Source organism: Camelina sativa, chromosome 17 (genome assembly GCF_000633955.1).
Source record: "Camelina sativa cultivar DH55 chromosome 17, Cs, whole genome shotgun sequence".
In the NCBI taxonomy this organism is placed as follows: Eukaryota; Viridiplantae; Streptophyta; class Magnoliopsida; order Brassicales; family Brassicaceae; genus Camelina; species Camelina sativa.
The window spans coordinates 10,569,843-10,584,511 of NC_025701.1; the positions used below are offsets into that span (position 1 = coordinate 10,569,843).

At 38.2% G+C, this 14,669-nt stretch overlaps 3 protein-coding genes and 1 pseudogene across 4 annotated transcripts in view; 3 read left to right on the forward strand and 1 right to left on the reverse strand.

The window, feature by feature from the left end:
* Positions 1-359, forward strand: part of LOC104756578 — a 4,188-nt gene extending 3,829 nt beyond the window's left edge. Inside the window, exon 3 of the mRNA XM_010479184.2 lies at positions 61-359. Coding sequence (XP_010477486.1) covers positions 61-253 — 193 coding nt within the window. The 3' untranslated portion in view covers positions 254-359. The remainder of the gene's footprint in view (positions 1-60) is intronic.
* On the reverse strand, positions 193-6,207 carry LOC104756577 (annotated as a pseudogene).
* LOC104756576 (multifunctional methyltransferase subunit TRM112-like protein At1g22270) lies at positions 6,383-7,094 on the forward strand. Its single transcript, XM_010479183.2, has one exon. It carries the CDS (start codon positions 6,483-6,485, stop codon positions 6,855-6,857), a length of 375 nt encoding a protein of 124 aa, XP_010477485.1. The 5' UTR covers positions 6,383-6,482; the 3' UTR covers positions 6,858-7,094.
* Positions 7,987-14,172, forward strand: LOC104756579 (synaptonemal complex protein 1-like). Of its 2 annotated transcripts, none has more exons than XM_010479185.2 (19): positions 7,987-8,591; positions 8,674-8,723; positions 8,956-9,163; positions 9,281-9,406; positions 9,488-9,586; positions 9,768-10,444; positions 10,527-10,775; positions 10,857-10,985; positions 11,115-11,183; positions 11,259-11,369; positions 11,694-11,801; positions 11,886-11,996; positions 12,068-12,154; positions 12,322-12,408; positions 12,494-12,607; positions 12,680-12,763; positions 12,839-12,919; positions 13,346-13,462; positions 13,839-14,172. In XM_010479185.2, exons 1-18 carry the CDS (start codon positions 8,447-8,449, stop codon positions 13,445-13,447), a joined length of 2,637 nt encoding a protein of 878 aa, XP_010477487.1. In that variant the 5' UTR covers positions 7,987-8,446; the 3' UTR covers positions 13,448-13,462; positions 13,839-14,172. The 2 variants fall into 2 exon arrangements, with proteins under 2 accessions (XP_010477487.1, XP_010477488.1); XM_010479186.2 differs by having other exon boundaries at positions 12,322-12,381.

The window sequence follows — 14,669 nt, forward strand, 5'->3', positions numbered from 1 at the left end:
CATGACCCCAGGGAAGAAGGGGATATCATGTGATCTAGGGCTAAGCCGATCCCCGTCTTGGTTAGCGTTTGAAGGTGATGATGATAACCAGAAGAAGCAAGAGATGGTGACAACAGTGTGTATGAAGTGTCACATGCTGGTTATGCTATGTAAATCAACTCTCGTGTGTCCCAACTGCAAGTTCACGCACACTGATGATCATAGTTCCACTAAACAGTTTAAGACTTTAAATTTGTTTAAGCTCTTATGCTAGACAGTCTAGCTTAGACTTGCTTTTCAGCGTATGTTTATGGGCTCCAAGTATGTGGAACTAGATATGTATGAGTTATAATGTATATACAAGTACTGATAGTAATATTCTATGCGTTCTTTGGCTTTGATCGGCATGACTGTACTGCTTTCCACTTTCTTCCTTGTGATTCCTCTCAGGCATCATTGATCTCCTCACTTGGAATCAGTGTTCTGTAAATGCCAATTATCCAACAACAAACTGTTAACCACTTTTTTAAATTTATCAACACCAAGAGAAAATGAACTACCAGTAGCACAAATGGATAGATATCACAAGATACAAATATAGGAAGATGACAATAGGTTCAATGCTTTTGATGCAGAGGTTTATCAATATTCTCTAGAGACAGCTACTGGATCAGCAACCTATATACACATAACCACTTTCTCACTAATCAAAACAGATGAAGACCAATGTAATCGGTTGGGTTTTTCCAAGGATAATTTTGTCTTTGCTGCTAATAGCAGAGCGGTTTCTTCAGTTTGGGGACTTTTTGTCAACATATGTACCAACATCAGAAACAGGTTCCGGATTAATCCTCTTACCAACGTTTACAAGTTCTTGAAACACTCGCATAGTTATTCATGTTAAGAGAATGATATAGTTGATGCAAGAAGCTAAATGTTATGTAATCGATGGGTGAGCAAGCTTCTACAAAGAGTATGCTTCTGAGAGTGTGAGAGATAGTGTAGTGAAGAGAACTGACTTTGTGTGGTAGACTTCAATCAAATGCATAGGGATCATCAGCATATGGGTTGAGAGAGCCTTCTGAAAACAAATCTCCAATATTTGCAGAGCCAAGATAACCCGTCCTTACTGCGCCCTGCAGTTAATAAGTAGTTAACTTAGAACATATTTTAGAAACCTAGCAGCATTACAACAGCATCATCCATAATTTCTTGACTTAAAATCAATTTCTGCACTTAAAGTTCTGGACTTTCCATAGCACAAGGATCACTGTATTTATACTTGGATAGACCTAACAGTTGGCTAAGCGGCCCTAAGCATTTATGAAAAGTCTGAGCTTCAATTGATGTCACCTGTCAGATTATCTATTCTTGACAAGGAAGATGAGGTGGAGTAAATTAAGTTACAGAAAAAAACTATAGTGCATTTTGTAGAAATATGATGTTTTTCCTATCATCCAGTTTACCTTTTTACTCTCTACTCCAGCACTAAGTTTACTTGAGGGGGGTTTATACATTTCAAGCATAAGCAAAAGTAGTGAATTTTTATTTTACCTTGGCGACACTTTGGGGGGTCAATTTAGGTGTAGCCCTAGTCCTGCGTCTTTGTGGTTCCTGCGAAAAAGAGTGTAAAGCTAGCTTTCTTGAATATGTTCCATATATTTCTTGTTTCGATGGAAAAGGTACCTCAATGGCTGTATTTCTTGTTTTTCTCCGTTTTGTTATCCTCCCATTATTCGTTCCAACTTCATAATCACGATGAATTCCCTGCCCCAGTTAAACCACAAACCAAACAATGACTAGTTGATTTTGATGCAAAAGTGTAAAGATGTAAAGGTTCAAATGTTTACCCTGCTATGATGCTTTGGATTTGGAATGCTCAGTACGCTTCCTGTGTTTACATGTTGAGCTTTCTTCAATGTTTTTGGAACGGGTGTTTCTTTTGCCTTTACAAAAGGAGAGTCCTGCATTTGATACATAAGGAAGTGTTTATATGTGTAGCCTTGACAACGCAGAAACGAACAATATTATTTATTTGATGCTTTGCCTGTTCGTCATTATTGTCTGCCCTCACTCTTATATGCTCGCTTCTTTTGCTACCCCCACGACGAGAATCTTTCGAAATTGAATAGTTCTACAAAATAATAAACATCGTGTCAACTATATTATGCAACACCCTAACAATATCCAGTTACAGATACATCTTTTTTCCATATATAACCCTGTTTATGTTATTTTTAAGCACATATCTTAAAGTAGATTAGATAACCATAAGTGAGAAAGTGAAGTTCACTCTAACCTTGTTTGAGTTTACTTCTTGCTCTTCAGGGGGATTGTCACTCATCACCTTCCACTGTAACTGCACCAAAGCTCTTTGCCTCTCTTCCTGCAAGGTTAGCCCATTAGTAACCCATATCATCATCTTATAATGAATCTTATTAAGAAGCCCTTACTTTTTTCCTTTGAAGATCTAATTCTTCTTCAAGCTTCTTGCAATCATCTTCATACTGACACTTAAATGCTTTCAACTGAGCATCATGCTCACTCTTGAGAGCTGTTATCCGCTGGATAAATATACAAGCTATTTGATTACCAAAGGCTATATACTCTTGCATCTCTCTGAACTATCAAGTTAAATCTGCGGGTACCTCTTTCAGTTCATTTTCAGCCTGAATCTGATTCTGTCTCAGTTCCTGGTCATACTTGGCTTTGAGATTGAGCTCCTTACTCTCATGCTCTTCCCGAATACTGAGACTCTGGGGAACATGCAGCCTTTCTCAGTTTATTTCCTTAATAATTCGAACTTGGCTTGACATGCTGTCAGAAATAAACTTCCAAACAGATAATGCATACAAGAAAACAGATAATGATTTCAGATATCTTCATTTTATGTTATTAAGCCTAACAACTCAACCTAGTTGGATTGATTGATTCTATGCTATGCACCTTCATGCTTGAGGATGGCCATAACCATCAGGTTTCTTTGGAAATTAATCATACTCATCAATAGTATCGGACTGGACAACGCATGAGACCAGTAACAGGATAAGATGTGGTAGTTTAACCAGATATTCACAAAGAACATTGTCCAAAAATCTCGTTATAATATTATCTATATATGAAAACAGCATGATCTGTTAAATATAAGATAAAAAAGGATATAGATGCGGTGGATACCAGAGAAGCATGTTCCTCTTGAATGGTCAGCAGTTGCCTCTTTGATTCTTCTTTGCAATCTGAGAGTTCTTTATCATATTTAGTGGACAAATTTTTGATCATCTTTTCAACCTGAAGTTAGAACCACAATAAACATCACCCAGGCATCATTTGCTCAGTAGACTGCAACAAAAGAGACTGCAGTCATACATACCTTATCCTTTTCAGCATTGATAATTTCCTGCTTCTCCACGTCATACTTCCTCCTGATATCATTAATTGCCTAAAAAGAACATATAGAGATCAAATTGTCATTAGAGTTTTTGCATATTGCTACAATTTTGCTAATATATGGAAAAACTGCTACAGATATACCTGGTCATTTCTCTGTGATAATTCTTTCAAGTGCCTTGATAATTCCAACTGTTTGCTTTCATATCATATTGCTTCTTTGCTTCTACAAGCTTAGTTTCAGCAGTTACCAGTAACTCCTTGTCCTGCAGTGGGATTCATATTTGATAAGTACTAAAAAGGTGGATTCAAAACCATAAAGTCATGCCCAATAATCAACTTTTTAGACCTTAATGATTTGTTGGTTCAACTTCTTCTCGTCTTCATTGCACTGGTGGATAAGACGCCCTTTCTCCTCTATGACGGTTTGGAGCTCGTTCACCTCTTTTGCCAATAAGTCCGCCTGCAGCTGATGGCTCTCACTCTCTTTCTGCAAGGTCTCTAATTCCTCAACTTGTCTCTGGGCATCTGCCAGCAGTTTCTCGCATTTCTCTTTGTTTTCCATCTCTAATGATGAAATATTTAATGACAATTCTTGCTGCAAGATATGCAAGAAAAGAAATTAGCATTGCAAGCATGCATTAGATACAGTTTTAACGTGCATTAGATACAGTTTTAACGTGCATAGGGATAGAAATCTTTTTTTTACCTTCTTATCCTCTGATGTCTTCAAACTTCCTAATAAAGTTTCTATCTCCTCTTTCAGCTTCGAAATCACTGATTCTGTTTCAGCATTCTTTAAAACTAGTTCTTTTGCTTCAGACTCCAGTTTATCAATGGTTTGGCTTGCAGAGCAGCGTACCCCAGAAAGTTGAGATATTAAAGACTCCTTGTCGTTCTGGAGCTCAACCATTTTTCCCTTTAGTTCTTTCCCTGCTGATTGCAGAGCTTCTTTTTCGGCTGTTTCACTAAATAACTTGCCCTGGAGTTGATCAAATGATCTTTGAGCACGATCCGATGCAAGATCCCTGTCTTTTCGCAGCAACATAAAGTGAGTATCATATAGGCCACTTAGTTTATCAAACTTTTCGATGAAGGTCAGATTCTTTTTGTCTAATTTAGCCATCTCAGCTACCAAGCAGTGGACAAATTCGTCTAGCTTCTTAACCTCCTGCTCTGAGCTGACTAATTTTTCAAAAAGTTTATCTGCACTCAGCTGAACACTTGTCTTTTCTCTCTCCAACTTCTCTTGGATACTGACAAGGTCTTTGACCTCGTGTTCTTTTGTTGTTACCTCAAGATGTAGCTTTTCTAGCTGGGAGTTCAAGTTGTCAATGTTGAGTTTTCTTTCGGCTGCAGTTGCTTCCAACTTTGTTATTACATCATCTGCCACAGAGGAAGTACTCAATAAGAAGACCAAATTGCTTTAGTCATGAACATTTTTCAGAAACATTGCTTGTTCCCATCTACTTTTCTATGTGGCCACATATTTAAGCTCTACAAGCCTTAGGTTCCAACAAGATTATTTCAACCATTTTTATTTACTGCATGTGACCAATGGCATTATGAATTGAAATAAAACAAAACACGTACCTTTCTTCTCTATGAGACTGGCAGTTCTGCACTGTTCATTTAGATAAAGCATTTCTTTCTGTGCTTTCTCAAGTTTGAACTCCTCCAATTCCTTATCTCCTGCGTTTTTGACTCAAAGATGTTACGAACTTGGATACCAATTGCTTTCCATGTCATAAATAGAATAATGCAACAACTTACTGCTTGTGATGTTTTCTTTAGCAGCATCTAATCTTAAAGACATATCTTGCATTTGCTGGTTTAAAGAGTCTATTGCTTCTGAACTAGTATTGAATTTGCTCTCGAAAAAGTCCTTATCCTTCTCAGCTGCAGATGCAAATTACGAAACAGATAAAGCAACCAATCATACATGATTTTCACAAGCTCAGATATGACTGTATTCTTACCATCCTGAACTTGGGAAGCCAAATGCTGCAGAGTATCAGTAAGCTGATCACACAGAGCCTTTGTTGAAGAGAACTTAGACTCCAATCCTCTCCAAAGCTTTTCATCTTCCTTTTGCCTAACTCTGAGCTTAGCATTCTCATTAAAAGCGTTCTGCAGTTTATCCTCTAAGGCATAGACATGCTCCATTGACTTTTTCAGCTTACAATTCTAAGACCATGGAAAAGCAAAAATTCCATCAAAATTAGGTGGTGAAATATGTATCTGCGATGAACTCAGAAGAACAAAAACAAGAAAAGAAACAAGAGCTCGAACCTTCCGATCACAATGAACTTTCCAATACACAAAATCGTAAACACAAACCTAGCAATATACCTCAAATGCACATCCATCGAATCTAAGTTCGTAAACACAAACAATGAATGAAGAAAACAGAATAGCTTCCAAAATACCGCCAGTTCTAGATCTGTTCTCATAGCCGCCTGATCCTTCACCAGTTTCTCTGTTACACAAACTTAAAATCGTCGGAATCATCATAAAAGTACGATTCGAGAGAGGCGGAATGAGATAAACAAGAGAAAAACCTGCAGTGAGCTTCAGATTCGAGAAACTTCCGGAGGCGACGGAATCCTGCGGCGGACGAGTGGAGAAGGAGTGCGTCTTCGCCGATCCAGACATCGATCGGAGTTGATCCAAGCTCCTCATCGCCGGAAACCCTAACTTCTGCATCTCGAGATCGTAAGGAACAAAATTGAAGAAATCAATCACTCGCTCTAGGTCTCTCTCTCTCAATATCTTGCGCGCTCTCTCGAAATTGTGTGAGATGAATCTGAAATAAAGTTGGGCGCCAAACACGTCGGTGGTGTTTTATACCGGAGAAGCCGACTCCTTCTGCTAACGGCAATTTTTTTTTTTGGGGGAAAAAATATATTTACTCCACGCGCTTATAGAGCTGCGTAAAACTTACGCGGTTTGCTGACGTCAGACTCTCAAAATAACGCAGTAGCCAGGTGGCACTTGATACACAAAAAAAAACCCTCAGCCGCTTTAGCAGAGCAGCCTCTTCGTCTTCTTCAATTCTTTTTCTTCCTCTCTTACTTTTTTCTCTTCCTAGGTTTTGCCAGAGAGAAGCTAGAGAGATGAGGCTGATAACGCACAATATGCTTTCCTGCAACATCAAAGGAGTCACCAATGGGTTTCCTCTGCGGATCGAAGCTGGGAACGTGATTGAGAAGGAAGTCGATTTCAATCCCGATTTTATCAGGCACATGTTCGCGAAGCTCGAGTGGAAAGCTCTCGTGGAAGGTGCTCGTTCCATGGGATATGCAGAGTTACCTGAGGATTCACCGGATGCGGCGGTTCTGGAATCGGATGAGTCTTTTCTTAAGAAACTCCACCACGCGTTGCTAGAGCTTCACCTTGAGGAAGGTGCGCTTGTTTGCCCTGAGACTGGACGGAAGTTTCCGGTTAACAAAGGAATCCCAAATATGCTTCTCCATGAAGACGAGGTTTAAATTGATTGGGAAAGTTTTACTTGTAAGGTTTCGTTTATGATGTTCTTTTGGGGGTGTTTTGTTAGGGTTTCTGGGTTTTTGCTGCTGATGTTTGTGAGATGTGAACCCTTTTAGTGAGATATGCAATTGAATTATCACTTTTCTTCGTTGTTGGATCCTTTTAGTTGTATTGGTAGGGTTGTTATCAGGATAATGGTGCCTGATTGTGAGGATTATTTCAAGTAATTTGGCCACTAATCTAGTAACTTTTTGTGCGCATCTTGTGGATTTGGTTTGCATTGCTGGTCTCTCTCTCTCTCTGTCTCTGTGCTTATGGTCGATCAAGACCCTCCTAACTGTTGTTCTTATTCTCAAATTTGCTCATGGAGCTCATAAAGCACTGCGCTTTGCGTAAGTAGCTGCCAATCTCTCAACTTTTAAAAAAATGTAGTTGCTTCAGTACAAGCTCGACTTATGACTCCATATATGACAGTTTTGAGTATGTTGAATTCATAATTCCATAGCTTTGTGTTTATGTGCTGGATGTTTTCATGTCTTTTACAGCCATATGATGAATGCAGACCAGCTGATTCAAGGAATAAAACTCTTATTGATTGTCTTTCAATTAGAAATACTAAAACAGAAACTACTTGACTGATATGGATCCTCACTAGATGGATATATCAAACACATTGAACAACAGAGTTTTAACAAGTTCCACCTCTATTGTTTATGTACTGCCGTTTCATAGAATGATAGAAACATACTAATAAAAGCTGTATCCACCACAATACATTGCTTTCCTCTCTCAGACTATGTCCTAGTATCTACCTCATGCTTGCTTAGATGTTTGTACCTCTTAGCCTTAGGAGTGCAGAGTTCAACATGAACTTCAGCAGTTTGGAGTTTGGACCCATGATTCGTTCGTGTGTATGGAACATGTAAATCGTTATTTATGCTTCTTCTCCACCTAGGGCACATGATTAGTTTATCTTTGACAATAATTTAAAACTCCCTTAAAGACGAAATTTGCATAACAGAGAGTTTGATACACTTTTTACAATAATTTGTTTCTTTTTAAAATATAGAACTTGTGCACGAAAATTATATAGATTGATTATTATATATATACCGCATACCTGTTGTATACACGAACCCCATTTATGATTTATATGTAATATGGCCTGGGGAGTTTGTGGATTGTTGTATATATCGTTGAAATGGCGGCGAAGAAAATGAAAAACAAAGAAGTCGATCGAAATGGCTCGCTGATAATTAATCTCAGCCGTCGGTCATGCCACGTGTCCCCTGCGATATTCCTAAGTCTCTGATGTCAGCATGCCGTTGAGGAGAATGAATCGGCTTCTCCGGTATAAATAAACACCACCGACGTTATTGGCGCCCAATTGATTTTAGATTTCTTTCTCACTCAATCCGAGAGCGCTAGCAAGTAATTGAGAGCGAGAGACCAAGAGCGAAGGATCGATTTCGTCATTTTTTGTTTCTTACAATCTCGATCTCCGTGAGCGAGAGAAATTGTGAGTGAGAGTGAGCGAGAGACCTAGAGCGAGTGATCGATTTCTTCTATTTTTGTTCCTTACGATCTCGAGATGCAGAAGTTAGGGTTTCCGGCGATGAAGAGCTTGGATCAACTCCGATCGATGTCTGGATCGGCGAAGACGCACTCCTTTTCCCCTCGTCCGCCGCAGGATTCCGTCTCCTCCGGAAGTTTCTCGAATCTGAAGCTCACTGCAGGTACTTCTCTTGTTTATCTCACTCCGCCTCTCTCGAATCGTACAGTTATGATGACTCCGACGATTTTACGGTTGTTTAACAGAGAAACTGGTGAAGGATCAGGCGGCTATGAGAACAGATCTAGAACTGGCGGTATTTTGGAAGCTATCTTGTTTTCTTCATTCATTGTTTGTGTTTACGAACTTATAGATTCGATGGATGTGTTTGTGAGGTATATTGCTAGGTTTCTGTTTTATGATTTGTGTATTGGAAATTTCGTTGTGATCGGAAGGTTTGAGCTCTTGTTTTTGTTCTCCTGAGTTCATCGCAGATACATATTTCACCACCTAATTTTGATGGAATTTTTGCTTTTCCATGGTCTTAGAATAGTAAGCTGAAAAAGTCAATGGAGCATGTATATGCCTTAGAGGATAAACTGCAGAACGCTTTTAATGAGAATGCTAAGCTCAGAGTTAGGCAAAAGGAAGATGAAAAGCTTTGGAGAGGATTGGAGTCTAAGTTCTCTTCTACAAAGGCTCTGTGTGATCAGCTTACTGAGACTCTGCAGCATTTGGCTTCCCAAGTTCAGGATGGTAAGAATACAGTCATACCTGAGCTTGTGTAACATTAAATGATCATAAAGTCATCTGATCTTGTGAAGTATCATATCTGATTTTTTGCTTTATCTGTTTCTTAATTTTCATCTGCAGCTGAGAAGGATAAGGACTTTTTCGAGAGCAAATTCAATACTAGTACAGAAGCAATAGACTCTTTAAACCAGCAGTTGCAAGATATGTCTTTAAGATTAGATGATGCTAAAGCGAACATCACAAGCAGTAAGTTGTTGCATTATTCTACTTCTGACTTGAAAAGCAACTGGTATCCAAGTTTGTAACATCTTTGAGTCAAAAATGCAGGAGATAAGGAATTTGAGGAGCTCAAACTCGAGAAAGAAAAGAAGGAAATGTACTATCTAAATGAACAGGGCAGAACTGCCAGTATCATAGAGGAGAAAGGTTTGTGTCTTGTTCTACATGAATTCACAATGCCGTTGGTCACATGCAGTGAAAAGTGATGGTTGAAATAGTCTTGTTCTAGATTACGATTTGAAGAGCTTAAATATATCTTACTGTTTGTGAAAAATGTTCATGATCTACAGCAATTGTATATTCTTATTGAGTGATTCCTCTGTGGCAGATGCTATGATAACAAAGTTGGAAGCAACTGCAGCCGAAAGAAACCTCAACGTTGAAAACTTGAATTCCCAACTAGAAAATGTGCATCTTGAGTTAACAACAAAAGAAGACGAGGTCAAAGACCTTGTTAGTATCCAAGAGAAGTTGGAAAAAGAAAAGTCGAGTGTTCAGCTGAGTGCAAATGAACTGTTTGAAAAACTGGTCAGCTCCGAACAGGAGGTTAAAAAGCTCGATGACCTTGTCCGCTACTTGGCAGCCGAGTTGACTAAGCTGGATAAAAAGAATTTGACCTTCACGGAGAAGTTTGATCAACTAAGTGGCCTCTATGATACCCACTTTATGTTGGTGCAAAAAGACAGAGCTCTTGCATTTGATCGTGCTCAAAGATCATTCGATCAACTCCGGCGTGAGTTATTTAGCGTAACTGCCGAAAAAGAAGCTTTGGAATCAGCAGGCAAGGAGCTAAATGAAAAAATAGTTGAGCTCCAGACTGATAAGGAGTCTTTAATATCTCAACTTTCTGGTATACGCTGCTCTACAAGCCAGACCATTGAAAAACTGGAGGCTGAAGCCAAAGGACTAGTTTCAAAACATGCTGAGACAGAAGCAGTGATTTCAAAGCTGAAAGAGGAAATAGAAACTTTATTGGAAAGTGTGAAGACATCAGAGGATAAGAAGGTTATACAAATTATTTTCTATCCGTATGCCCTGTATCTATTGTATGCCTGCAATGCTAAATTACTTCTTGTATATCTTGCAGCAAAAATTGTCATTGAAGCTTGCATCATTAGAAATGGAAAACAAAGAAAATTACGAGAAAATGCAGGCAGATGCACAGAGACAAGTTGAGAAACTAGAGGCTTTACAGAAAGAGAGTGAGAGCCATCAGCTGCAGGCGGATTTATTGGCGAAAGAGGTGAACGAGCTCCAAACCGTCATAGAGGAGAAAGGGCGTCTTGTCCACCAGTGCAATGAAAACGAGAAGAAGTTGAACCAACAAATTATTAAGGTCTAAAAAGTTGATTATAGGGGATAGCTTTATGGTTTATAATCCACTTTTAGTACTTATCAAATATGAATCCCATTGCAGGACAAGGAGTTACTGGTAAATGCTGAAACTAAGCTTGTAGAAGCAAAGAAGCAATATGATATGATGCTAGAAAGCAAACAGTTGGAATTATCAAGACACTTGAAAGAATTATCACAGAGGAATGACCAGGTATATCTGAAGCAATGTTTCATATATACTAATACTTGCAAAACTAGTGTCGTGAGGGTTCACCAACGACCCTTAGCTGAATGTAATCAATATGCAAAGAAAATTTGATCTGTATATGTTATTTTGCAGGCAATTAATGATATTAGGAGGAAGTATGACGTGGAGAAGCAGGAAATTATTAATGCTGAAAAGGATAAGGTATATATGAATACAGTATCTTTTGTTTGCAGTCTACTGAGCAGTTGGTGATGCTTTTGGTGGTTCTTATTTCAGGTTGAAAAGATTATCAATGAGTTGTCCACTAAATATGATAAAGAACTCTCCGATTGCAAAGAAGAAGCAAAGGAGAAACTGCTGACCATTCAAAAGGAACATGCTTCTCTGGTATGTATGGCATAGCTTTGAACTCATCGATTGATACTTTGCATATATTGTGACTCATTGATAAACTTTTTGGACTAAAAGCTATCCCCAGTTATCTTCTTACTGATTTCTTGCATTGTTCTACTTGTCCAAATCAATGAGTGTTATTAGATTTCATAGAAACCTGATGGTTGACCATCACCAATCATGGAGTTGTATAGATGAGAATGAATTAATCAAACTAGGTTGAGTTGTAAGTTTTATGTGTTTGAAAGTTTGTATGACAGCATGTCAAGCCAAGTAATAACTATATCGCAAATAAACTGATAAAATCTGCATCCCCAGATTCTCAGTATTCGGGAGGAGCATGAGAGTAAGGAGCTCAACCTCAAAGCTAAGTATGACCAGGAGCTGAGACAAAATCAGATTCAGGCTGAAAATGAACTGAAAGAGGTACCCACAGATATAACTTTATTGTTCAGACTGATGCAAGAGTATATAGCCTCTGGTATTTAAATAGCTTGTATATTTATCCAGAGGATAACAGCTCTCAAGAGTGAGCATGATGTTCAGTTGAAAGTATTCAAGTGTCAGTATGAAGATGATTGTAAGAATCTGCAAGAAGAATTAGATCTTCAAAGGAAAAAAGTAAGTGCTTCATAATAGGATTCATTGTAAGATGAATCTTTATGGGTTTAACTAATGGGGTAGCCTTGCAGGAAGAGAGACAAAGAGCTTTGGTGCAGTTACAGTGGAAGGTGATGAGCGACAATCCACCTGAAGAGCAAGAAGTAAACTCAAACAAGGTTAGAGTGAACTTCACTTTCTCACTAGTGGTTAACTAATCGACTTTAAGATATGTGCTTAAAATAACATAAACAGGGTAATATATGGGAAAGATGTATTCGTAACTGGATACTGTTAGGGTTGCATCATATAGTTCATAGTTGACATGATGTTTATTATTTTGTAGAACTATTCAATTTCGAAAAATTCTCGTCTTGGTGGTAGCAAAAGAAGTGAGCATCTAAGAGTAAGGGCAGATCATGACGACGAACAGGCAGAGAATCAACTATATATTTTTGTTCGTTCCTGCTTTGTCAAGGCTACGCACATATAACCAATTCCTCATGGATCAAATGCAGGACTCTCCTTTTGTTAAGGCAAAAGCAACACCTGTGTCCAAAATATTGAAGAAAGTTCACAACGTAAAGACAGGAAGCGTCCTGAGCATTCCAAATCCAAAGCATCATAGCAGGGTAAGCATTTGAATCTTTACATTTTCACATCATAATCAACCTCATCGTTTGGTCTGTGGTTTAACTCGGCAGGTATCTCATCATGAGTATGAAGTTGAAACAAACAATGGGAGGGTTACGAAACGAAGAAAAACAAGAAACACAGCCATGTTTGAGGTACCTAATCCATCTCCATTCAAACAAGAAATATAACATATTCAAGAAACGTTGCTTTACATTCTTTTTCAACAGGAGCCACAAAGACGCAGTACTAGGTTGACACCAAAATTGAAGACGACACCAAAATTGAAGACCCCCAAAAGTATCGCCAAGGTGAAATAGAAGTTCACTACTTTTGCTGATGCTTAAATTAGTGCTGAATCAGAGAGTATAAGAGTAAATCTGATAGTAGGAAAAACATCATATTTTCATGAAACGCACAATAGTTTTCTGTAACTTTTACTCCGTCTCATCTCCCTTAGTAATAATATAGATAATCTGACAGGTGATAGGAGCTCAGAATTTTCATATAACTGCTTAGGGCCGCTTAGCCAAGGTTTAGGTGTGGTTAGTTCTATCCATGTATAATGCTGAGGAAAATGTCAAGCAGCATCTAAGGTCCACAAATACAGTCCGGCACTTAGTTCACATTAAGAAGTGCGGAAATTGTTTCCAAGTCAAGAAGTTATGGATGATGCTGTTGTAATGCTAGGTTTCTAAAATGTTTCCTGACTTAACTGCATAATATTTTAATCACAGGGAAGAATGATGACTGGTCAACCTCACTCTGCAAATATTGGAGACTTGTTTTCAGAAGGCTCTCTCAACCCATATGCTGATGATCCCTATGCATTTGACTGAAGTTTACCTCGCAAAGTCAGTTCCTTATCTCTCTCTCTCTCTCTCCTCTTGCAAATACATGCTCTTTGTGAAAGCTTGCTCAGCGATTTACAGAAACATTATGCTGTTTGCAACAACCTATCTCATTCTTATAACATAAATAAAACTATGCGAGTATTTCACGAACTTGTAAATGTTGCCATGTTGGGAAGAGAATTCATCCAGAATCTGTTTCTGATCCAGTAGCTATCTTCAGAAAACTTTAATAAACCTGTGCACCAAAAGTGTTGAATCTATATGTCATCTTTAATAGTTCTCCCTGTAATTGTATATTTGGTATTTGTTGGTGTTATTAGTGGGGTTCATGTGCTCTTGAGGTTAACAATTTGCTGTTGAATGATTGGCTTTACAGAACACTGATTCCAAGTGGGAGAGATCACTTAGGCCTGAAACGAATCATTAGGAAGAAATTGGATGGATAGCAGGGCAGCAGTAGAGTAATGCTGATGGAAGCCATTCACATAAGCTGATATTGATCATAGAATAAAACAAATCAGTAGTTGCAGTATATACATAACTCATACTATATATAGTATTGTATATACATAGTAACTCTTAAGATCAAACTCTTTGAATTTTCAAAATAAATGGGTTGGGATCATAAAAGGCCCATAGCAAGAAATGAGTACATGATGTAACAACTGTACACATTACTAGGGGACCTATGAAGCGAATTTGGAGGAACATATCACGGAGGATTAGACGAACACGTTTAATATTTAAAGAAAGAAATCGTTTGTTTTAGGCAAAGCAATCAAATAAATCTGATGTAGTAGTACAAATAAGGGAACTAGGTAGTATAGCTATTGATATGTGTTTTANATGTGTTTTAATTAAAGGAAGAAAAGAAAAACAAAGCAAAGGGTTATGTGGGGGGGTCAAGAAAGTCATGAAATGTGTGCGAATCACATTAAATGAAGAAACAAAAGATGGCTAGTAAACGCGTCGAAGCCTTTGACCCTTTCCACTTTCTTGTCGCATTCGTTGATACTTTGAGATTCTGGTAATGCCAAGAGACCTGATATTTTACTATATTTAACTCAATTAATTTTAAGTACTAATACTATAACTTTAGCTGTTAAAACAAAAGGTAAATTTAACGCAATCGTGTTCGTGTTAATCCATCAAATCCAAAATGGATATGTTTTTCTCGGAAAGCGGCTAATTTCATGCATTAATTTTC